The 24,571-nt window shown below is 42.6% G+C and overlaps 1 protein-coding gene across 1 annotated transcript in view; it reads right to left on the reverse strand.

Moving 5' to 3' along the window:
- Nucleotides 1-2,975: 2,975 nt before the first annotated feature.
- MIGA1 (mitoguardin 1) overlaps nucleotides 2,976-24,571 on the reverse strand; it is a gene marked incomplete at its 5' end in the record, with an annotated part of 82,246 nt that continues 60,650 nt past the window's right edge. Inside the window, 3 exon segments of the mRNA XM_073593708.1 lie at nucleotides 2,976-10,946; nucleotides 12,093-12,209; nucleotides 17,916-17,969. Coding sequence (XP_073449809.1) covers nucleotides 10,746-10,946; nucleotides 12,093-12,209; nucleotides 17,916-17,969 — 372 coding nt within the window.

Consider the following 24,571-nt stretch of genomic DNA (forward strand, 5'->3'; position numbering starts at 1 on the left):
GAAGCGTGGTGGAAGTGTCATGGTCTGGGGCTTCACAAGTGCTGCCGACGCTGGGGAGCAACAGTTCATTGCGTGAACCATGAATGCCAACATGTACTGCGGCATACTGAAGCAGAGCATGATCCCCTCCCTTTGGAGACTGGGCCGCAGGGCAGTATTCCAACATAAGGACCCCAAACACACCTCCAAGACGACCACTGCCTTGCTAAAGAAGCTGAGGGTAAAGGTGTTGAACTGACCAACATGTCTCCAGACCTAAACCCTATTGAGCATCTGTGGGGCATCCTCAAAATGAAAGGTGGTCTCTAACATCCACCAGCTCTGCAATGTCGTCATGGAGGAGTGGAAGAGGACTCCAGTGGCAACCTGTGAAGCTCTGGTGAACCCCATGCCCAAGAGGGTTAAGGCAGTGCTGGAAAATAATGGTGGCCACACAAAATATTGACACTTTGGGCCAAATTTGGACATTTTCACTTAGGGGTGTACTCACTTTTGTTGCCAGTGGTTTAGACATTAATGGCTGTGTGTTGAGTTATTTTGAGGGGACAGCAAATTTACACTATTATACAAGCTGTACACTCACAACTTTACATTGTAGCAAAGTGTCATTTCTTCAGTGTTGTCACATAAAAGATATAATAAAATATTTACAAAAATGTGAGGGGTGTACTCACTTTTGTAAGATACTGTAAGTTTATTACTAAAATCACAGTGTATATATGGACATATCTGTTTGGCTACTGGGCCGCTTTCATCTGTGGGTTACCTGCACTGAGCCATAGACTTCTGTTATTACCTGCGGGTTTGGTGTGCCTTTTGAAAGTGCACCACACCTGCAGGATATAATAGAGGTCTATGGCCAAGTGCAGCTAACCTGCAAGAAAGCCACAGGTGCACTGTGCTGCACCTTCAGTGTGGGTAAACCACAGCGCATCAGTGTGAAAGCAGCCTTAGGCCCCTTTTACACGATTGGTCCAACCCAAATCGGACCCTCCATTCACCTCTATGGAGCAGCAGATGTAAACAGACTTGTGTCCGTTTACACCCGCCTACCTCCAATCCACTAAAGAAAACCAGAAGGGGATCCGTCCCCTTCCATCTGGGTGGATCGTATCAGGGGGCCCATAGAGTAGAGTGGGCTGTGTCTGCTCTGCATATGTGGAGCGGACACAGACCAGTCATCTGCCGGCTCTGCTCATTGTGGCACCGTGACCGGTTACCAAGTCGCCCTCGCTCTTCAAAAGGTTGGGCACCCCTGCCATACAGTATGTCCTGTCTTTTTGCACACTGTTTTACCTTGTATTCTCCCAATATCCTGAACTGTTTGGTGTAATATGCTACACTGCTGTGCCAAATTATATTGCTGCTACAAGCTACTCTGTGATATATTATGTTCTGTTGCAGAGTATTATTTAGTCTTGCGCACTGTGTTGTATTGCTATATAATAGGCTTAGAACTACACCCTTTCTGCTATTAAAATATCAACAGGTGAGTAAAAAATGTGCTTTTAAATCTTTGGAAGGAATGTACACAAACTAAATGTTCAATCATGTTAAGTGAAGGTTTATTTAAACCTGAAGTGCATTAAAATTTAGGGAAGCATTTCCCTGATCAGAATCACATACTGTTTCACCATTCTTTAACTCTAATCAAGTCATCAATTTTTTTAAAAGAAGGTTGCAGTTTTAATGTGGAGGGGGGGATTAACAAAGCTTCCTGCTCAAAACTGGTGCAAGTGGTATGCGCCACATTAAAAAAGCTGATAGATGTACTTCGACTTTTAACTTTTTCTGCACTTTGTGCTGCTTCACAGAACTGAAACATCAACTGCTTTTCACACAGAAGATGTATTATGGAACAACAACATTTTTTTCCTATGTATTAAAATCAGGTTTAAATTCCCTTGAGTGCAAGCGTCACAAATTTGTGATCATTTAGTTACCATGAACAAATGTTTATAAATTGTGCTGTACATAGGGCTATCAGTGACATATATTGGGCAAACTCAACCTCACTTATAACAAGTATTCAAAGGAAGAGCTGTCCTCATTACTTACAACATGGAAAGAAAAGATTGGGATGGTTCCGCGCTAAATGGCTAGGTGTTATCTATTATTATGAGAACTGCTGCCCCTACTTATATAATAACCTAAGTAGAGTATGCATTGAGAGTTGATTGGGGTAGTAGGTGTGACGCTGTTCTATAGATGAATGTGTCCTTTTAATAGGTGGAATATTTATATTCAATTGGGTCTTGTTTATGTTGTGGTACTTCCTAAAATGTAGGTCAAATATTCTTAATCCACAATTAGAATTAATAAATTAAAAAAAACAATATCAATGGACCTTAAACCATGTGCAAAAAAACCCTAAAAATTGACTGGTGCTCTTTTAAACAACTAATCAATCTTTGATGATGAAGTGACGCTGGAAGCTCCGCCCTATGCGTTTCGTCAGCACGTCATCAGGAACGCCACTTCCTGTATGAAGCCGTGGAGCTCATATCGTCCCGGACTTACTGTTTTTAAATGCTTTCTTAACACTGTAAAATTGTGAGTATATTTCCAACTGCATACACCAAATAAAAAAATTTAAAACTGTGTTATGCTATGGGGTGCTATCTTTTCTTTGCATGTGGATGAGACAGAGGGGCTGAGCTTCGAAAAGAGGAAGGAGAGGACAGTCACAGAGGTGAGGATCTGGGATCTACTACAAAGCGGCATACACTGTTAATGTGGAGCGCCCCCTTGAGAGGACAGCTTTTTGGTGAGTGTGGCACCACAGAGGAGCACAAGAAGCACGAGCATGAATTTATAAATAATAAAGGAAAGAGAGGGTTTTGGACTTTATGAGGCACAGAACATAAAGAGACAAGTATCTCCATCCCTGGTTACGAATACATAGGGGAAGGATTTGGGACTTTATATGAAGCATGCAGCCAGGGAGGTATCACAAATAAAGTGTGTCTGGCGAGTGTGTTATAGGTTAGAACCACATACATTACATAACGGCATGATACATACAAGAAAGTATAACGAGTAAAGTTTATACTCATATACTTATATAGTTTATAACGCTTGCACCCAGACTCAAAGTTGCTCTGTAAGTATGAGTGGGTGATTTCCTTTCCATCCTTCCATCCCCTTCTTATATAGATGGATCCATTGTAAATGTTTTATATTTTTATAGACACCTAACCTGTATCTTCTCACAAAACACGTTGAGCTATATAGATGCCCTTTGTTTACATCTCAAGATTGCTATCAACATTTTGCTGATCATGTTTCCCTGGATTGTACCCATTCAATTATAGTTTTATATTGTGGAGGCTCGAAATAATGAGTTTGGCGTTTCATAATGTGAATAATATGAACCAATATGTTACTATGCCATTATGCGATCATGTTACTATATATTATGTATGAAATACATTTTATTATACTTTGTTGTATGTATCATGCCATTATGTAATCTATTTGGTTCTAACCTACAACACACCCGCCAGACACACTTTATTCGTGATACCTCCCTGGCTGCATGCTTCATATAAAATCCCAAACCCTTCCCCTAAGTATTTCATGAACTTGTAATAAACTGAAGAGCACCTGATTCACAGAGTATTTAAATAAGGACTATTTGTGCATATATCAAAAATTGATCATTTGCCTGCATACATCAAAGTCTGATCAATTGTTTTAAAAAGAGCACCATTCACTTTATTACTTTCCACTTATTTTGCACATGTTTCAAGGTCCATTTATATTCAGTTTGGAATCATTTATATATATTTATATATTGTATTTATTTTTATCTCTGTGTATTTTTTTCTGAAGGAATATCAGCACTTGATATATGTCGTAAGAATAACTATTATAAATATAGGGAGGGTCTAATCCTAGAGACTAGTAATTTGTATAGATCAAAGATTGATTAGCTGTTTAAAAGAAAGAGCACCAGTCCCTTTTGAATTTTTTTTTTTTTTTTTTTGCACATGGTTTACGGTCCATTGACTTTTTTTTTTTTTTTTTTTATTTATTAATTATAATTGTGGATTAAGAATATTTGACATACATTTTAGGAAGTACCACAACATAGACAAGACCCAATAGAGTATAAATATTCCACCTATTAAAAGGACACATTCATCTATAGAACAGCACCACACCTACTACCCCAATCAACTCTCATTGCATTACTTACAACATGCAATCGGATTCTTCCTTTACATTTTTTGATTCCTAGCATGCTAAGACAGTTGGACTGCTGATCAATAAAGATCACAGTGGTCCGAATCTTCAGCATTTCAACAACTCCCCGAATCTGGACCTGGTGAACTCTGCTCTGTCCTGAGCAATGGCCGGATGCTCTAGTGTACTGCTAGCACAGGGTATTTTAACACTTGCTATAGCATACAGGACTATTCACACTGTGCGTTGACAGACATTTTACTGCATTGTAAATCACCTGTCACTGCAGGGACACACAGGAAACAATTGTTTATGTGTTCTGTTCACACTGCAACACAGCCTAGACATGCTACACTTTATCGCAGAGCAGCGGGCTGAATCACAGCACACTATCTGACATGGCAGTGAATGAGGTGTATGTTTTGTACACTTCAAATAAAGCTTGTACAAAACAAAAAGAAAGGGAGTAGTGCAATGTGCTGAATCGTGCATCACACTGCTCCCTAGCAGCCGGTAACGCATCTCGGCTGAAGCGCCTAATCACTCTTGCGGCTCTGCGATTTCACGCAGTGCAAGTGTGAATTCGCCCTACAAAATAAGAAAAAGAAACCCGCAATTACTTCAATTTTTGCAGCCATAAATGACATCGCTTCACTTGGACTTTAACGTATGTTCAGTAGTTTCAAAAATACCCTTCAACCTGTACAATGAGAACAGCAACCAAGTTGTTGATGTTCCATAGGGCAGCCAATCCAATTATAACTATCACTATTCTCATGTTGGTTTAATTGGCTGCTGTAGGCAACATGTACAACTTTAATATATAAGGCCCTAGTGAGTGAATGAAACGGGAAGATCACACGCATCTCCAGAAAGCAATGACAGTCCTCTGTAAACTTTGTGCAAAAAAAAGTGCAATAGCATGTAACAATTTTTTTTTCTTCACATTAACCACATAATTATTTACAGTCATATATACACACAAGAATGTAAACCAAGCCGGGTCAGCTTGTGGCCAACCAGCTCTTGTTGATCAACAATTCCCAGCATGCCATTCAGCCGGCATGGTGGATGGGATCTGAAGAAGAGAAGGAAGGTCATAGGCCACCTTCCTACAATGTAAACAGCATGTCTTGGTCTTGTTTTTCTCAAGAATCTCCCTGAGAACCATGTAAACTGCAAGATTACAGTATAAACTGTTAGCACCTTCTCAGTCAAGGCCACCACATTTCCAGTGGATGTAAAAACAAACCAAACCAAACTCTATATTTAAAAGTACAAGTCCACCCAAAAATGATATTTTAGCATTGGATACTGGTGAGCTGAGTCACTTATTGGCCAACTCCTTGGGCCAACATATCACATTTGAAATGAATAACCAAGCTGTCCATGGCAAGCAAATAAGACTCACATTAAATTCTTAAAAACAGCCTTTCTCAACCAGGATTCTGTGGAATTCTAGGGTTCCTCCAGAGGTTGCTAAGGGTTCCTTGAACAAGGAGCAATTTCTGCCTCTCAGATACGTTCCCACTGACATCTTTTTAGCCATCTGTAAGAGGGAAGATTCATCCCACTGACCACAAATGTAAGGGCCACTCTTCCCACTGACCATCCTACTAATGTACAGTGAGCTGTACATATAGTAATTATTAGTAGGGGTTCCCCGAGACCAGAAAGTTATTTTAATGGTTCCTCCATGTTAAAAAGGTTGAGAAAGGCTGCTTCAGAATATAGAATCCTACTGGTATCTATAACATCCTTTGCCCCAGTTTTCATAAATTAAACCCCATTGACCCAACTGATCAACCAGAATCAAACTTCCATACCCCCACTGTTATTTATCAAGGTAGATTGGAATCTTCAGGACTACCATCTAGCAACAAAAGCGATTTGACTTTTAATTGCAGAGGCATAAAGAAATAATATTCTTTTATGCCCCACTATTCAAAAATTCTCTAGTCAATGATAGTTGGTGAACTGAAAGCTAAAACTGACTGGTTGCTATGGTGGAACACAACAAGTTCTGATTTTGGACATGATAAATGAGGCTCAATTTCAGCCTTAGGCCGGCTATAGACTGTTCGAATCGCGGTTGGTTCAGCAGGAAGCGGCCGAGATTCGAACTGTGTGTGTGGACAGGCTGAATGTACCAAGCTGTTCGATCAATCAACTTAGGTACACAACCAGACTGCTTGATTTACTTGCGGCTGCTATAGCCCCGCTAGCAATAATCGCTGTCTTCTCCCGCCGGTAGAATGCAATGTCACGCAGCAGGAGGGATTCCCTTGTCAGCACTGTCTGTCTTAGTGGGGGAATCATGCAAATTTCTTTCCTGCAACCCATTGCAGGAAAGAAATTTGCAATGTCTATGGCAGTGGTCTCCAAACTGTGGCCCAGGGGCTGGATGAGGCCCTCTGCATGCCTTTATCCAGCTCTTGGGGCGCTATTTATTCCAATGACACCAATAATGGAGCACTATTGCTCCCACTTACACCAACGATGGGGCACTATTCTTCCCACTTACACCAACGATGGGGCACTATTCTTCCCATTGATACTAATAATGGGGCACTATTACTCCCACTGATACTAATAAGGGGCCACTACTCCTCCCACTGATACTAAAAATGGGGCAGTATTCCTCCCATGGATACCAGTGATGGTACACTTCTCCCCTAATACTAAACATGGGGCAATATTCCTCCCACTGACACAGGACATTTTCTACTCCCACTGGCCACAGTTCGGCACCCCCTAAAGTCTGCACGACAGTAAAGTGGCCCTTTGTTTAGAAAGTTTGGAGACTCCTGGTCTATGACCTGCCTTACAAGGTTGTGGCACATCCACGAATATAGGAGGGTTTTGGATTCTGCACCCAACACACAAAATGAAGATGCTGGCAGCTTATTCAACCACCAGGCATACACAAAAAGCTAAAATATTATTTTCAGGTGGATCGAACCTTTAAAATGCACCAGAACACTCCGAGGAGGGAGCCACTTTACAAGTCACACCAAGGCTATAGAACTTTTAAATAGAGTGTAGCCCACAAAACATGAAATGGCAAATTGCCGCGTGTGGGTCCCTAGGTACAAAATTCTAGTAACACAAACATATCTATATGAATATCTTCTGGATCAACATAACAAGAAAAGGGAATTCAGATAATTGCATCACAGAGGAAATCTCTTGTATGAGTAAGTTAGACATCCTATTTGTCTCTCCTTGGACACTGCAGTAACGGTTTGATGCCCGAAGGATAAACATGGATATGAGATGACAGTTGTCTGATTGGGCTGTTTTCCTTTCCTACAGCCAACAGCTCCTGTGGGGCACCTGGGTAGAGCAGCAAATCTATCTGCCCTCTATGGTGGTTTAAACTGGACATGCCATCCATTTTTAACTTTTAAAAGTCCTGCCCAACAGCCTACCCCACAAGATGCTTGCTATTAGCCGGACGTCAGTTTTCGGCCTCGGTTTGCACCTCCTTTATTAGTTTATTTTTGCTAATGGAATGTAACTTCTTCCATTATGCTAGGTACACACAGGGAGTTTTTATTTTTTTTAATTCAACCCAGCAGGCTGAACGAAAAAAACAAAACTGAGAGGTCACCACACCATACTATTGGCTGCAAGTGCTGATCAGATGCTGGCTTTCCAGCATGCCCGTTTGATAAAAGTCGGTCGTCAGACCAGATTCTGTTGGACAGGCTGCTGTACACGGGTCGAAAGTCATCCGGTTTCTGTTGAACTGGCCGATATTCTGCTTGTGTGTACCAGCCTTTACCTGTGGGCCAACCCCCACCACTTGCCTTCTGTTTTAGTGACCAAGGAATAAAGTCCACAGGTGAAAGGTACTGCAGTTGGTGGGGATTTGCCTATAACTCAGTCTTCAGTAAAAAAAGTGAAACTAGCTTAAGCCCTTGTTCACACTGCCGCGGCTTCAAAGTCGCATGACTTTGAAACCCAACATCCCTGCATGACTTCATCACGGCTTGCATACGACTTCTTGAACAGAAGTCAATGCAAGTCGTGTTGAAGTCGCACCAAAGTAGTGCAGGGACCTTTTTCTAAGTTGGCGCGACTTGAGTCGCACTGATTAGAACAGTTCCATTGCCGTTAATGGGGCGCGATTTGTCATGTAACTTTGAACTCTTAAGTCGCATGGAAAGTCGCAGCACTGTGAACCGGGGCTAAGAGAGGCACACAGAGACAACTTATGCTGTCTGTTCTAAGATAGGACTTGTATTTCTATTAAAATAGGTGACAGATGAACTTTAAGGTTGCAAAGTGTCCCTTATGTTGATCAAACTTTTCTTCTGTAACTATTCTTGGTCCTCTGTAGGACCCCCAAAGTCCTAAAACACAAAATGGTAAAAAGAGAAGAAAATGTGATATAAAGCAAAATACCCATGTGAGAAGCCTCAGATGGTAATAAGTCCCCAGCTCACATACTAGTTCTACAGCTATGATGTCACTCTGTGATGTCACAGCTGGAGCGCCACTGCCCTGGAACAAGCATGCAGCAATCTAAGAATCAGAAAACAGCAGTCTCCCACATGGGTGTGTTGCTTTGTGTAAGATTCCCTTTCATTCATAATTATGATTTATATGATTAGTGCAGAGTAGACTGCACAGAAGACCTGTCGTTGCCATTCCTGACCCCCTTCTGAAAATGCTTGTTGCCTGGTTTTAAATCATACATTTTTCTAAGTCTGTGACACAGTACAAGTCTGCATATAAAGAGAATCAGAGACAATTCAGAATCTTTAAAGGATAAGTTCCCCTTTTGACAAAAAAACATAAAATGCACATTTTTTTTGCAGGTAAAAAAATGTGCATTTATTATTTTTTGTTTTGGGAGCCTGTAAAGCATTGCACCAGCAATCAGCAGATCACCGATACAAATGAAGCCGATACAATTTGACAGGAAGAATCAATGAACTACCATGGCGCACACAGCGCCATAAAAGTTCATTGAGAACTACAAGCTGATAGTCACTAATACTGTTGGGACTTCTAGTTTTCCATTCACAGAACACTGTGAATGAGTGACGTAGCTGGGTGGGTGGAGCCCTGCAAGGCCGCATTTAGAGAAGATCCCCCTCTAAATATGGGTGTAATATGTTATAAAAAGGTGAACTTATCCTTTAACTGCATACATGTTTTGGGTTAGTGGTTCAAAGTTTTGAAGCTTAAGGCTACTTTCACACTGAGGCGTTTTACAGGAGTTTTAGGGCTAAAAAATAGTGCCTGTAAAGCGCCTCTCCTGTCACTCCAGTGTGAAAGCCTGAGTGCTTTCACACTGAAGCAGTGCTCTTGCAGGGCGGTAAAAAAAGTCCTGCAAGCAGCATCTTTGGGGCTCCTAAAGCACCCCTGCCCATTAACCACTGATGTCCCCACCGCCTCAGTGTGAAAGTGCTTTAGGTGTCAGCATTACAACCAAGCAGCTATTTTTTCAGAAGCAGAAGTCAGAAATGCAGCCTCCTTATGACAGGTTTCTTTTAAGCATGACTTTCATCCATCCTCCTGTTCCTGTATAGAAGATGGCTGGAAAAGGAAGAGCTTGGGGTAGAACATGTGCAAATATTAGAATTAGGCCCCTTTCACATGAACGGACCATTCAGGTCCGCCCATCAGTTTTGTTGGCAGACCTGAACGGGCGCTCCATGCTAGTCTATGGAGGAAAGGATGTCAGCGGTGACATGTCCGCTGACATCCGACCCGATCCGATCCGCTAAAATCAGACGGATGGCCCTACGTTCGCATCCATCCCTGGCGGATCGAATCGGGTGAGATCTGATGAAAACGGACATGCTGTCCGTTTTCGTCCGATCTCTCCATAGGAAGCAGCGGCGCTCGACAAGCCCCTCCCTGCTCAGTGGGCAGAGAGGGACCTGTCATCCGCCGGCTCAGCGGCGATCAACGGAGAGATCTCCCGCTGAGCTGGCAGACTCCGTGGTAGCGGATCTGCCTCGTGTGAATGAGGCCTTATGGGAACAAGGTCCAGAGGAGTCATACCTTTACCCCTTTTTTTTTTTTACCGCCCTCTGCCAAAAATGTATAGGCGGAGTTCTCCAAGAAAGAGGACAATAAATATTAAACATTCACTTTGAACTAGACAAATCAACAAATATAAAATAAGATAAAGCTAATCCTAAATCATATTTAGAAACGAACATAAACAAGGTGTGATGCATTTTTGCAAAAGTATAGTGATTTAGTGACAAATTGTGGAAGGCCAATTTTGGCAGTGGGAAATGAATGAGCTATAAAGTTATTGTTTGGCTTGTTGCTCTATAAGGGAAGCCTAGGATTAAAGAGCACCTGTTTTGTACACAGGGAAGACAGCCATTTAGTACTGTGGGAACCGGTTTGTAAGCCGAGAATAGAATGATATTAATTTGGTTATACCCTATGCTAATGAAGACCTTGCCCACCCAACCCGCAAAAAAGTTAGAAATTTGATGAAATCATTGGCTGTGCTGAGGAAAAAAAAATATGGCTGACTTCACATTGTGTAAGTGACAGGTTTTAGCTATATATATATATATAATTTATGCTAGAAAAGGTTTAGGTGGTTGGTATATGTGGGACGGGACATGTACGGGTTTCAGGGAGTCTCTTTCCAAATAAGTCTCGATCAGCTCTATGCGGTGTTGGAGACACTGCAAAATGTCTTCCATCAGGATTTCAACATTTGAATAGCAGACTTTCTCCAGATCAAATATGTCCTTCAAAAAATGCAGAACCTGAGCCTGTTAATAGGACAGAAAGGGATAAAATTATTCCATCACAATGACATAGTTTATTAAATGTTCTCTCAATATGTAAAAACTGAATTTTATACTGTAAGATAAATAGCAATAAGCAATGTGATATTATATTTAGCAACCAATCACATGCTATATTATACATTACACTGCTCCTAGGCATACCTAAATGACAGCACCTTATTGGACAAACTTATACCATCCCAGATCCGCCGGGACTGTCCTGAGATTTCAAGTAAATCCCGGTGTTACGCAAATCCAGCAGCGGAGCCCAGTGCTGGAGCAAGTTCAGGCACTTGACTCTACCTGTCAGTGTGCGCCGTGTGCAGCTTTCAAGGCTGAGACCGACACGCTCAGTGCCCAGCCAGCACAGCCCCCCTCCCCACCCATTCTACATCCTGTACGAATGGAAAAGGAGGTAGATTAGGTCTGCTCTACCTCCTCCCCATGTCCCCGTGTCTGCCCATAACCTCTGGCTCACAGCCAATGCTGTGCCTGTGAAAGGGTTGTGTGGGTGGGAATTTTTAAGCAGTACACATGATGTTACTGCCTGAGCCTCTGGAGACCAGCCAGCCTTGAGCGAGTGAAAGTCTGAGTGAACTCATCCCTCTCTCTTCCTTCCATATAATATAGCCTTCCTTGCTTCCATATAATATAGTGATTCTTCCTGCCTTCCATGCGCCATAGTGATCCTTCGTGCCTTCCATGTGCCCTAGTGATCCTTCCTCCTGCCTTCCATGTGCCAAAGTGATCCTTCCTGCCTTCCATGTGCCATAGTGATCCTTCCTGCCTTCCATGTGCCATAGTGATCCTTCCTGCCTTCCATGCACCACAGTGGTCCTTCCTGCCTTCCATGCACCATAGTGATCCTTCCTTCCATGTGCCCTAGTTACCGCAGGTCACCATCTCCCTGAAATGTCCTTCATTCTCAAGTTCAAAAGTTGGGAGGTATGCAAGCTCCACTCCTAGTGTCAGAGTATTATTTTTGTGAACCAATACTAGTACTTCTACTGTACAGACCATTAAACAAGAGAAAGCACAGAAGGAGAAATAGAGGAACTGCATTCTCATACAAGGCCAACTCCATGTATAAAAAGAGAGGGCCTGTTTATCAGAAGATGTCTTCAGTACCTTATAGAAGCAGCACAGGTCGTTTAATGAGTTTTTGGGTCCCAGGAATCCCCAGGCCAAAACCGGACTTATGTGTTCACAGACTGCATAGAAATGGGCAAAGAATCCATCAGACACCTGAAAATAAAAATAAACCAGAGTAACAGGAGGTTCTGGTGATGATTCCATTATTCATTTCTTCCTGTACACATGTATGTAGAGAGCAACTGATTAGATAAAGCAGGAAATTAGATATAGCTGAGAATTCCAGTGTATGATACAGGGAATAAAGCTAGCCATAGATGGATCAAAATTCGGTCGGTTCAGCAGAGACTTGATGAATTTTGATCCATCTATGGCCTTTTGTGCTTGACAGAAGACGATCGACTTCTGTCAGAATTGGAATGTTGGAAAACTTTTGCCTGAGCAGTGTAATCCAACAGCAGAGGAATCGCGCTGTCAGAATGCAATGACACAGTGGGGAGGATTCCTCCTTTCACTTTGCTTGTGTGGATGGGAGGAATCCATTCATTTTTTTTTTTTTATTCGGACAATTGGCTGAAAAAAAGAAAAGAAAAAAAGAACAGTTAACCTATGGGCATCTCTAGCTACAATGGGGGTTTAGGCAGGAGTCCGAGTCCATCTTCAATAATCACAGCTGTGCAGGCTCACTTATAGAAGACTTAATGTGAAACTAAAATTGATGGATTTAACCATTTTCCAAAACAAATTACATTCAAGGCATGCTATGAATTATAACTTTCACAGTTGCTTGTGCTCTCAGACTGTCAAGTCATCAATTTAATGGGGTCATAACTGATCACATGTGCAGCACCATTGGAACTGCAGATCAAACAGAGGCTAAGATGGCAGCTTATTTGGCTTTAAAGGATAGGAGGGTTTAGAGTTCAACATTAAGATTAGTTAAGCCATTCAAGTTCAGATTTCTCTTGTTAGCCCTCGGATGATCAAGAAAAATCAATAGATTTTTCCATCCACACTATACAGCATAGATGGAGGAAATTCTGCTGTCAGCTATTGCATTCGGACAGTCGAAAGTACACCTAGTGCTGAGTACCTAAACTGTGACTGCATTTGATTGGCTGCAGTCATTGTTTGGCTGACAATTTTCCATCTGGCGCCTTTGATTTTTCAATCAAGTGTTTGCGGAGATGGAGGCCACTCATTACTTGAATTTCAGCCAATTGAGCAGGAATCAGCTAAAGAGTAATATTATATTTGCTTCCCCTATTTAGATTTTATCACTTTGTGTTGTCTTGTCTTGTCAAATCAATGGGCTGACCTCAGACATTTGGTTGATTTACTAAAGGCAAGAAGGCTATGCACTTTGCAAGTGCAGTTGCTCTCTGCAAGGGCATTTGCTTTCAGAGCTTAGTAAATGGGGGAAGCTCTGCTGACTTCCATCATCCAATCATGGGCAAGTTAAAAAAAAAAAAAAAAAATTATTTTCCATCATATTATTGGGTATTCTTTGCAATGTGAAGCTTCACCTCTTTTACTAAGCTCTGGAGAAAATGCCCTTGTAGACTGCAACTACACTTGCAAAGTGCACAGTCTAACTTCAGTAAATTAACCCCAATGTATCCTAACTTCTGTCTGCCTAACCTTGTCAAACAACAGAACCCTGTAGCTTGTACTATGCCCGCAACTCTGCCCCCAGCTACATCACCAGCCTAGTCTCAAAATATCACCCAAACCGCTCTCTTCGGTCCTCCCATGACCTCCTGCTCTCTAGCTCCCTTGTGACTGCCTCCAATGCTCGCATCCAGGACTTCTCACAAGCCTCACCCATCCTTTGGAACTCCCTACCCCAATCTGTCAGACTCTCTCCTAATCTATCCATCTTTAGACGATCCCTGAAAACCCTTCTCTTTAAAGATGCCTATCCTGCTTCTAACTAACACACTGTGTTTTTACTTTCTCCATCAGCTCATCCCCCACAGTTATTACCTTTTGTATCACTTGACCCTCCCTTTTAGATTGTAAGCTCTAACGAGCAGGGCCCCCTGATTCCTGTTGTACTAAATTGTATTGTAACTGTAATGTCTGCCTTCATTTTGTAAAGCGCAGAGCAAACTGTTGGCGCTATATAAATCCTGTATAATAATAAAAGTTCAGTAAAGAGACACTGCCAAATTTTCCTTCCGTCACATGTTCACCAAGTGTAAATGCATATTTACAAGAAAAAATAAATTAAAAAACATTTTTAAGTAATTTTGCATTGGGCTGCATTCACAGCCATCTTGGGCCGCATGTGGCCCGTGGGCTGCAGGTTTGACAACCTTGGTCTAACCCAGGGGTGCCCAACCGCAGCGCCCACCGATGTGGCCCGCCATGTCTTGCTCTGAGATGGCCGGTCGGCAAGTCCAGATCGCGGGATCCTGACCCACCATCTCCGAGCATTAGTGCAAAGAACGGACCCGCTGCTGGAGGAAACCGAGCCGATGCTTCCTGCATAGCGCCGGCTCCTTCACAGACGGAGTGATACCAAATGTACTCCGCCTGTGACAGGAAGCATCGGCTCTGCTCTCTACTGCAGCTGCATGCTTCTGTCACAATTATGCTCAGGGATAACGGGTCGGGACACAGGAACCCGCGATCTGGGACAGCAGCCACCAGTACCAGCCACCAGTATCAGTACCAGCCAGCAGTACCAGTACCAACCAACAGTACCAGCCAGCAGTACCAACCAACAGTACCAGTACCAACCAGCAGTACCAGTCATCAGTACCAGCCAGCAATATAAACCAGCAGTACCAGTACCAGCCAGAAGTACCCGCCAGCAGTACCAGTACCCACTATCCGTACAAGTCAGCAGTATAAACCAGCAGTACCAGTACCCGCCAGCAGTACCAGTACCAGCCACCAGTATCAGTACCCACCAGCAGTACTAGCCAGCAGTACCCACCAGCAGTACCAGTACCAGCCAGCAGTACCAATACCAGTCAACAGTACCTGCCAGCAGTACCAGCCAGCTGCAGGAATCCTGAGGAAGAAGTGAAGATTGAGGTCAGTTGAGGAGAAGGGAAACCGCTGTGCATCAGTGTGAAAGCAGCCTTAGGCCCCTTTCACATGATCGTTCCGATCGGGTCCACCTGTCTGTTTTTCAGGTGGACTCAAACGGACTCTCCATTCACCTCTATAGAGCGGCAGATATCCGTGTCCGTTTACACCCGCCTATCTGCAATCCAATCTCTTTAAAAAAAAAAATAGAAGGTGATTTGTCCCCTTCTGTCTGGGCGGATCGGAGGGCCCTTAGGGTAGAGCGGGTTGCATCTGTGTCTGCTCTACATATGCAGAGTGGACACAGACCTGCCATCCCCACTTTACGTTCATTGTGGCCTGCGACCGATTACCAAGTCGATAAAGTGGCCCTCGCTCCTCAAAAGGTTGGGCACCCCTGGTCTAACCGTTCCTACTGCCCAACAAGGGCTCGACACGGACAATAAAGGGGTGTATACAACCCAACATACAGTCTTCACAATAGTGCTTAGCAAAGCTTTTGCCTCAATGTGTACTGTTCTAAGAACAAAGCAGATGTATCTGTCAGTAATGATGTTGCAGGATTGTTCTGTACAGTGCTTCCCCCACCACCTTAGGTGTGAAGATCTGGCACCAAGGGGTCAAGGAGGGCATATGAGCCTGTATCGATTGTCCAATTGTTATTTATGTCAGCTCAAGATGTAGTCAGGTGTACTTTAGAGGTCTGATTTGTTGTCACTGCTGGAAACAAACCAAGGACATGAAATCCCCTTCAGCTGCCTCTATCATTGCAAGATCCAAGTTCTCCCTCTTGGGTTACTATAGTTCTACTTGGTGGTGAGGTTGGCAGATTACAACCACTCCAACAAAGAACTGCCACATTACACTCTTCAATAACTTGCCAGAAAACTGGACTCCGATTCACAAAATAAGAGAACAAATGTGCCGTATTATATACAAGATTATATAATGCTATATATATATATATATATATATATATATATATATATATATATATATATATATATATATATATATATATATATACACACACACACACACACACATACACACACACACACACACATATATACATACATATATACATACATACAAATATAAATAAGCATGTCTCTTAAGCTTTTTGATCATTGTTTACCCTAGCTAAAATGTTCAATTTGCTTATTATCTTTTAGACTAAAAAACATTTTATACCGGTACTTGGTTTAGTTGGTTAAATGCTACAATGAAATACACTATATTGTCAAAAGTATTGGGACACCTGCCTTTACACGCACATGAACTTTAAAGCGGTGTTCCGCCCAAAGAAAAAAAAATTTAAAAGCCAGCAGCTACACATACTGCAGCTGCTGGCTTTTAACAGTAGGACACTTACCTGTCCTGGAGTCCAGCGATGTCGGCACCGCAGCTGATGTTTCCATCAGCTGTCAGGTGCTGCCACTGCCATTGCGGGTATGGGAACCCGGCAGTGTAGCCTAACGGCTTCAGGCCGGGAACCCTACTGCACATGCGTGAGGCCCTGCTTCTCTCTCCTACTGGCCCAGTGACAGGGAGAGGAGGAGGGAGCCCCGGGGTCATGTCACGGGCCGCAGCCTGGACTCCCGGTAGTGGGAACAGGATACCGGTCAAAGACAGGTATCCTGTCCCCCCCCCGAAAGGTGCCAATTGTGGCACTGGAGGGGGAGAGGAGACAAATGAGTGGAAGTTCCACTTTTGGATGCTTTAATGGCATCCCAGTCTTAGTCGGTAGGGTTCAATATTGAGTTGGCCCACCCTTTACAGCTTCAACTCTTCTGGGAAGACTGTCCACAAGGTTTAGGAGTGTGTCTATGGGAATGTTTGATCATTCTTCCAGAAGCGCATTTGTGAGGTCAGGCACTGATATTGGACAAGAAGGCCTGGCTCGCAGACTCCGCTCTAATTCATCCCAAAACGTGTTCTATCAGGTTGAGGTCAGGACTCTGTGCAAGCCAGTCAAGTTCCTCCACCCCAAACTCGCTCATCCATGTCTTTATGGACCTTGCTTTGTGCACTGGTCCAAATCATTAAGGTGTAGGGTTGTTTTTCAGGGGTTAGGCTTGGCCCCTTAGTTCCAGTGAAGGGAACTCTTAAGGATTAGCACACCAAGACATTTTGGACAATTTAATGCTCCCAACTTTGTGGGAACAGTTTGGGGATGGCACCTTCCTGTTCCAACATGACTGTGCACCAGTGCACAAAGCAAGGTCCATAAAGACATGGATAAGTGAGTTTGGGGTGGAGGAACTTGACTGGTCTGCATAAAGTCCTGAGCTCAACCCAATAGAACACCTTTGGGTTGAATTAGAGCGGAGACTGCGAGCCAGGCCTTCTCGTCCAACATCAATGCCTGACCTCACAAATGCGCTTGTGGAAGAATGATCAAACATTCCCATAGACACACTCCTAAACCGTGTGAACAACCTTCCTAGAAGAGTTGAAGCTGTTATAGCTGCAAAGGTTGGGCCAACTCAATATTGAACCCTACGGACTATATCTTGGACTATAATACTTTTGACAATATACTGTATGTTCAAGATTTGTAGCCAGCATGTAGCACCCTAGGCCTATTACATGCACTTATCTGGCTAATCTTTAAAGCTTGCTGGAAAAAAAGCCTGGCTACAGAAGAGTGACCCATACCACTCCCTTCACCCCTTTGCTCCACTCTGCACTGACTTCAATCAGAAAGAGACAATATGAAAGCAGACAGTTTCTGCTGTGCGCTCTCTGTACCAAGATCAGAGATGTAATATTTTTGTTAGCCAAGCTGAAAATAATCGCTGTGAACTACTGTTGTACCTTCATCTGTTGCTTCTTCTGCTTAAGCACAGACCAGCAGCTGGATGTCACAGCCTAAAGACAAAAAAAAACAGTAATTATTATGAGCTTCAAAAGTACTTGTACAGAACATAAAATGGTAATGTTCAAAGGTTCTATATACTTGAACTGAATAGACTAGCCCTGGTAGATGAAATTATATTGCCTTTCATATTTCACTGAAATTAAGGTTCACACAACTCCACTAAATACAGAGCTGAAATAAATGTATGCAAACTGCCTTGCATACCAAACTCTTTAAACTGTATTGTGATTCAAGAATTCCTGCTAGACAGACTAGTTGGACAGGAGACCTTACTTTTCCCCATTTGCAGTAATAAATATGGTAGGTATTTATTACAATTTGGTCACCAGCCTGCCTCAGGTAATGAAGGAGCAGCAGTGCATCAATAAGGCCAACCCTCTGCTCTATCATATTCACATGAAGCAGCAAAGTCCTGACTGGCTTGGAGTGTTGATCTTCCCTCTTCCAGACTGAGTGCTGTTGTTCAGGGGATTATGAGAAACATACGGAAACAAAGTGCAAACTTACTATAGCAACAGAAAAGACTGGTTGCAATGAATTTGTTACTTCAGACATGAGGCTTTTTTTGTCAGACATCTTAATTATTTCAATTATAAAAGTACCTTTTTTCCATAATGAATTAAAAAAAAAATAATAATACAAAAAAAAAAAAAAAATAAAAAAAAAAAAAAACAAACACTGTGCAAACTCTGGCAACAAGAAGCATAGTGGATGTTTCATATTATTAGAAGCAGCAATTAAAGACTATTGTTTTCAAAATGATAAACAGCAATAATGACTGCCCTATGTACATACAGTATATACTTGCTGTTTGTCTTAGTGGATTGGCACAAACTGACCTATTTAACACGCAAAAAACATTAAAAAGTTCACTTTAGTGACATTAAAAGACTTTAAAGCCTAATTAAAATCTCAGCTTAAACTAGCTAAATACATTCCAGATGCATGTAAACAAAATATGTTTAAAGTTTTAAAGCGGAACTAAAAACTTAACCAGTGAAAAAAACTGTGATCAGGCAGCCCTTTATTGCAGACGAGACATGCTATGTCTCTTCTGCAGTAACAAACACCTGCCTACTCGTAGTCTTCCATTGAATGTACACTGAGCTGTGCATGTGCAGCTCGGCATGCATTCCTGGCACACTCCAGCTGTGGCTGAATGACTGACTCCCAAACATGTGCACGGGGTGACGTCATCCCGCTACCAGCCAATAAAGAGGCTGAAGGCTGAGGAGAAGATGACAGAAGCCAGCATAGGATGTAACCGTCACATCACTGGAAAACAGTAGTCAGCCCCCCCGAAATTTGCGGAGGTTACGTTCCTAGAGCGCCCACGAATTGTGAAAAAAAAAAAAAAAATGCCTATTTTTATAGAGGGTTATGGCAGCTATCTGCTGCCACAACAATGATATTCCTCTTCAAAGAGCCGACGTATAATGACAGCGGGCTGTAAGTGGTTAAGTGACTTTCTATTGATAACATTCCTGAAAAAAGGATTGAACACTTCCTGAAACGCGTCAGAAGCATAGAGAACACAAAGTCACCTATACATGCATACTCTAAAAAATCAGCCGTTATTCTTTGTTTTGTGCATTTTGTTTTGTCTTTTATAATGTTATTGTGATTGTTTTACGCCTGTCTATATGGATGTAATAAAAATTATTTGTTTTAGATATATTTTTCCATTATGATTTATGAGTTGCTCCTAAAGTCCCATTCAGTACCTGGGTGATACTTACCTTTTTTTGTAACCATCACTGGAAGGCATATATTTTTGATGGTTTAGTTCTGCATTACCATTAATTTTCTTTAGAAAGTAGCCACAGTCTCTCTGTGTAGAAGCAGTGGACTCCCTGCAGAGGTTTGACACACCCCCTGCTCAGTTAAAGTGATTGTAAAGGGTCGTTTTTAATTTTTTTAAAATAACAAACATGTCATACTTGCCTCCACTGTGCAGCTCCTTTTGCACAGAGTGGCCCTGAACATCCTCTTCTGGGGTCCCCCGACGGCTCTCGCAGCTCCTCCGCATATCAGATAACCCCCTAGGAGAAGCGCTCTCCCGGGTTACCTTGCGGGCGCGCTCCTGAGTCCCATTTGCGTCCACAGACACGAATGCCAGACTCGGCCCTGCCCCCTGCGTCATTGGATTTGATTGACAGCAGTGGGAGCCAATGGCTGCGCTGCTATCAATCGATCCAATCAAGAGCCGGGACCCTGTGGAGAGGGGGACAGTGCTTCCCCGCCGAGAAGATGAAGGGGCTCAGGTAAGTAAAACGGGGGGGCGGTGACTCCCAGGTGTTTTTTCACCTTAATGCGTAGGATGCAAAAAACGAGTGTTACAACACCTTTGACATTCAGATTGTCCAGTTAGCAGAGAGCAAGCTCTGAACTGGCTTTCAGATTGGCCCGACTCAGCAGGGGTGTGATGGATTTCAACAGAGAGACCACTGCTTCCCCAAGGAGAGCAAAGGCACCCAGCAGTTTCTGGCAGGGGACAGGCTTTTCTAATGCTGTAGCTACTTTATAATGAAAATGAACTTTAAGATATTGAGCATGTTTTGTTTGGATGCACCTGAAATGTATTTAGCTAATTTAAACTGGAAGTTCAGTTGGGTTTTAAAATGGAATTTCACTCTCCCAATCAACATTATTTTTAATCCTCGTTCTGCTAGCATTAGTAGAGAGATAGAAAAGTTTATAATATTTACTGGTTTTAAAGAGGAACTGCAGTCTGGTCACATAATTTGTAATAAAACCATCTTTGCCATTCTGAAGCTTCCCTTAAACCACTTTGCATATTATTTTATATACTGTGATTCTAATATGCTGCAGAAATCTCCCTCCACTGAGTCTGGCTTCAGCCATTTTAACTGTGGGCAGCTGAAGCTGCTACCTGTTCACTTCCTGGATTTACACAGACACACTCACACCATTGCTTGCCGGCAAATTTCTCCTCTCTTGATAAATACAATTGGATCTCTGCCGTCTCCTGTTATCTCCGCCCTCATCCAGCCCCCTCTAGCCCTGCAGCTCTCCTTGGCTCTGCTGTGACTCACCCCCCTCCCTTGCTGGCAAACTCTCATTAGAGTGAGAGAGAGAGCTGTGCATGATGTCATAAGCCTAGGCTAATGACCAGACAGGAAACATGAAGTGGGCTGTATAAGGTATTTACGGTCAGAAAAAAAAGTTTACTATCCAAAGTTAAAACAACAAGAGCAGAAGATTTAATAGATGGAAAGATGAAAAAATGACTGCAGGTCCACTTTAAACTTTTTTTTTTTTTTACATTTCTTCAGTTACTTCCTGAAGTTACTTTTTTTGCCTAGGCAAATTATGTCATACATCCCAAGAGTCTTCAGGAAGCACACTTTCCTGTAAGCATGCTTAAGCTAGGGGCAGATGGATTACAGGAAGTAAATGCTACATGAATCATCTACCCTTACTTAAGATGGCCACGGCCAGAAATGATAGGGGGTTGTTTTTCAAAGTGATTTCTCAACAAAATAAAGCATGGAGACATGGATGGATAGGGGAATTTGCTTTGAATATTAAAAATAAATTAAATAGTGTTTTTTGATTTGTGGCACTCAGTGGAGATCAACTTTAAAAGCTATAGAACATTATCAGAAACAGACAAAGGGTTACTATTCTAACATATTTAGAGCTGCAGTTTGTGTTTGGTCCAGAATGTCTCCTTAAGACCTGGCGGAGTCTCAGTGTTCTTTGCTGATCAGAGTTTGCAAAAGATTAAAGAGAATACTAATGGAAAAGTCAGAGGCACCGGATGAGCCACGAGGTCTAAACTGTTTTTTTTTTGTTTTTTTCAGCTTTTCTTCCACCAAAGCTGCTTTGTGTTTTCATCTGCTACTGTCCGCAGACAAGGCCGGTAGGGATGTCGACATTCCTTTGACTGGTTTTGCAGAATGATCCCTCTCAGGGATCCAGTGACCCAAAGCAGCCAGAACCTCGTCTGCAGGAATAAAACAGACTGCTGGGTAATTAAATCCATCAGTCTGGAGCTCAGACAAACCCGAGTGCATTTTGTAGATTTCTCCGTTTGCTTCACTTGGATGTTCTGCATTCAGCTGCTTCTGTTGTAGTAGATTGTGTGCCAGACCGAGCGCTTGAAATCCTCAGCACATCATTCCAATGGAAAATGATGGAATGTGGAAGGAGCCATATGATATTTTCTTATTTTTTTATGACTTTCTGATGTGCCAAACAAAAAACAGACTAGACATTCTCTGTAGTTTGCCCAAATATGGACTCAGAATGGCAATGTAAGGATAAAGAGGGCAGATATAATATTCTTTACTCCAGAAGCTTCTTTCTGCTTTTGTTCCAACTCAACTGTTATTATTACAAAGCAGCACTCATGAGTGAGCGTTGGTAGAATATTTGGTCTTTAAAGCAGAGTTCCACTCAGAGTTCCGCTCATTTGTCTCCTCCCCCCTCCGGTGCCACAATTGGCACCTTTCAGGGGGGGAGGGGGACAGGATACCGGTCTTTTGACAGGTATCCTGTTCCCACTTCCGGGAGTCTGGGCCGCGGCCCGTGACATTGATGCGGGGCTCTCCTCCTCTCCCTGCTGGGTACCCTTACCCGCATGGTGGCAGCAGCACCCGACAGCTGATGGAAACATCAGCTGCGGTGCCGACATTTCTGGACTCCAGGACAGGTAAGTGTCCTATTGTTAAAAGCCAGCAGCTGCAGTATGTGTAGCTGCTGGCTTTTGATTATTTTTTTTGGTGGGCGGAACACCGCTTTAATAGTGCAGGTTTACCTATGAAAGGTTTATGCTTGCCCCCTTTCTTATCTTTGTCTACCTTGTCCCATCCTGACTCTTTAGTCTCTCAGGGGTCAGAGTTCACCAGAAGTCTGAGCCCCAATTAACACTTGAGTGTAGCATATTCAGGCAATTTTGAGGCTTTTCTGTGCATTTTGCATGTTTTTAAGAACAATGAGCTGTTCTTTTTATGGGTTTTTGCCCAATAGACCTTTATTATTGAAGCACCTAAAAAAACGCACGTAACACATGCTTTTGTGCGCTCCCATTAAAAATTCCGGGGCAAAAAATGCTCGATTCCGCCTTAAAAAAAAAAAAAAAGCTTATGTACTTTGAGTAACAGACGTGACGATAAAATTGGCGGAGCACTGTAAACTGGCATCATTTTATAAAATGGGACTCTTGATGTTGAGCATTGTTGTGGATAGGAAAACTCACAACAAAGTGTTCAGATGTGAATGAGGGCTGACAGTTGCTGGTCTGCCACACCTTACACACTACTCTACATTCAGAAGACAACTTATGAGGTCTTGCAATTGACAAGTATACACCTACCATAGTTTTGGTGACCACTCACCCTGCTTCAGAAATGGTAGCTCTCATTGTTCTATCATAGAGCAAGATTACAAGTTACAGGTGGAGTCCAGTGGGCTGTGTTAGCTCCTGGCTGCATATGATAATCCAACCGTGACATCATTCTGCCATGATTTCTGACTCCTTTCCTGTCAACTCGGGAGTTTAGGGTGTTTTAAGCCACCTTTGTGTGTTCCAGACCCTCATGTTACCTTCTCTATTATATAAAATAAATGATATATCCAGCAGGGACGGTGAAAAACCCTCATAATGGGCATAGTGGGTATGAAGACCCGGGAACACAACACAGTGATCTTACCAATAAAGTACTAGACAAATATTTGGGTTTTCACCTAAGTCTACCAAAAACTGAAATGCCAGCTTGGATAACCCTTAAAGTATTTCAATCTACATAGCAGACCCATATGGGTACTTTTTTTTTTTAATTTTTTTTTCTAGTAAAAATTTTTTTACTGAAATATATGAAAAGCCAAAATAGTTGTGATGATCCTGCGCAGGGGATATAAGCAGAGATCATATCATGGCACAACATGAAAACACACATCGAAAACATCTTATGTAGGAAGAACTATCGAACAACAATGACCCTTCAGCCAAGGCCGGGGGTCAGCTTAGGGTGGCTGAGCTTAATTGCTCAGGGGTTGGCGTGTGGAGCAGTCCACAAATTTTTGAAAGACAAAACTTGGACTGAATTCATACGAACAACCAAAACAAAAAAAAAAGGGGGGGGGGGCAGGGGGGTAGGCCAGATGGCAAATGAGGGAAATGAGGGAAACAAGAGATGGAAAGGGAAGTCAGAAGGAAAAGGAGGTGCAGAATAGGAAAGAAAAAAGGTTCCCCCAGGCGATCACATGGGGAAAGAGCCACAGCTCTTTGCCAAGATCAGGGTTGCCCCATGTCCCAGGAACACGGCGCGCCCGCGATCGCCACGCTGCACGCCCCCGATCGAAGCTAAACTGGGCGACGTCATTTAACGGTGGGCGGGCGGCAAGTACCGGTAGTTAAGCAACAAAATAAAAGACAAAAACATAAGAAAGATATAGCAAGTAAGTTAAAGTTCATACATTTGTACATTGAACTTATTTGGTATTTGGATAGCACTGTCTTTTTGCAAATGTCAGGTTCATTGGATAAATATTGGCTAAAATAAGGAAGAAAAAAAAATACCTTTGTTCAAGAAGTCAGCGGAATTAAAATTAGGTTGAAAGCCAA

The sequence above is a fragment of the Aquarana catesbeiana genome, linkage group LG07, assembly GCF_042186555.1.
Source record: "Aquarana catesbeiana isolate 2022-GZ linkage group LG07, ASM4218655v1, whole genome shotgun sequence".
NCBI lineage: Eukaryota > Metazoa > Chordata > Amphibia > Anura > Ranidae > Aquarana > Aquarana catesbeiana.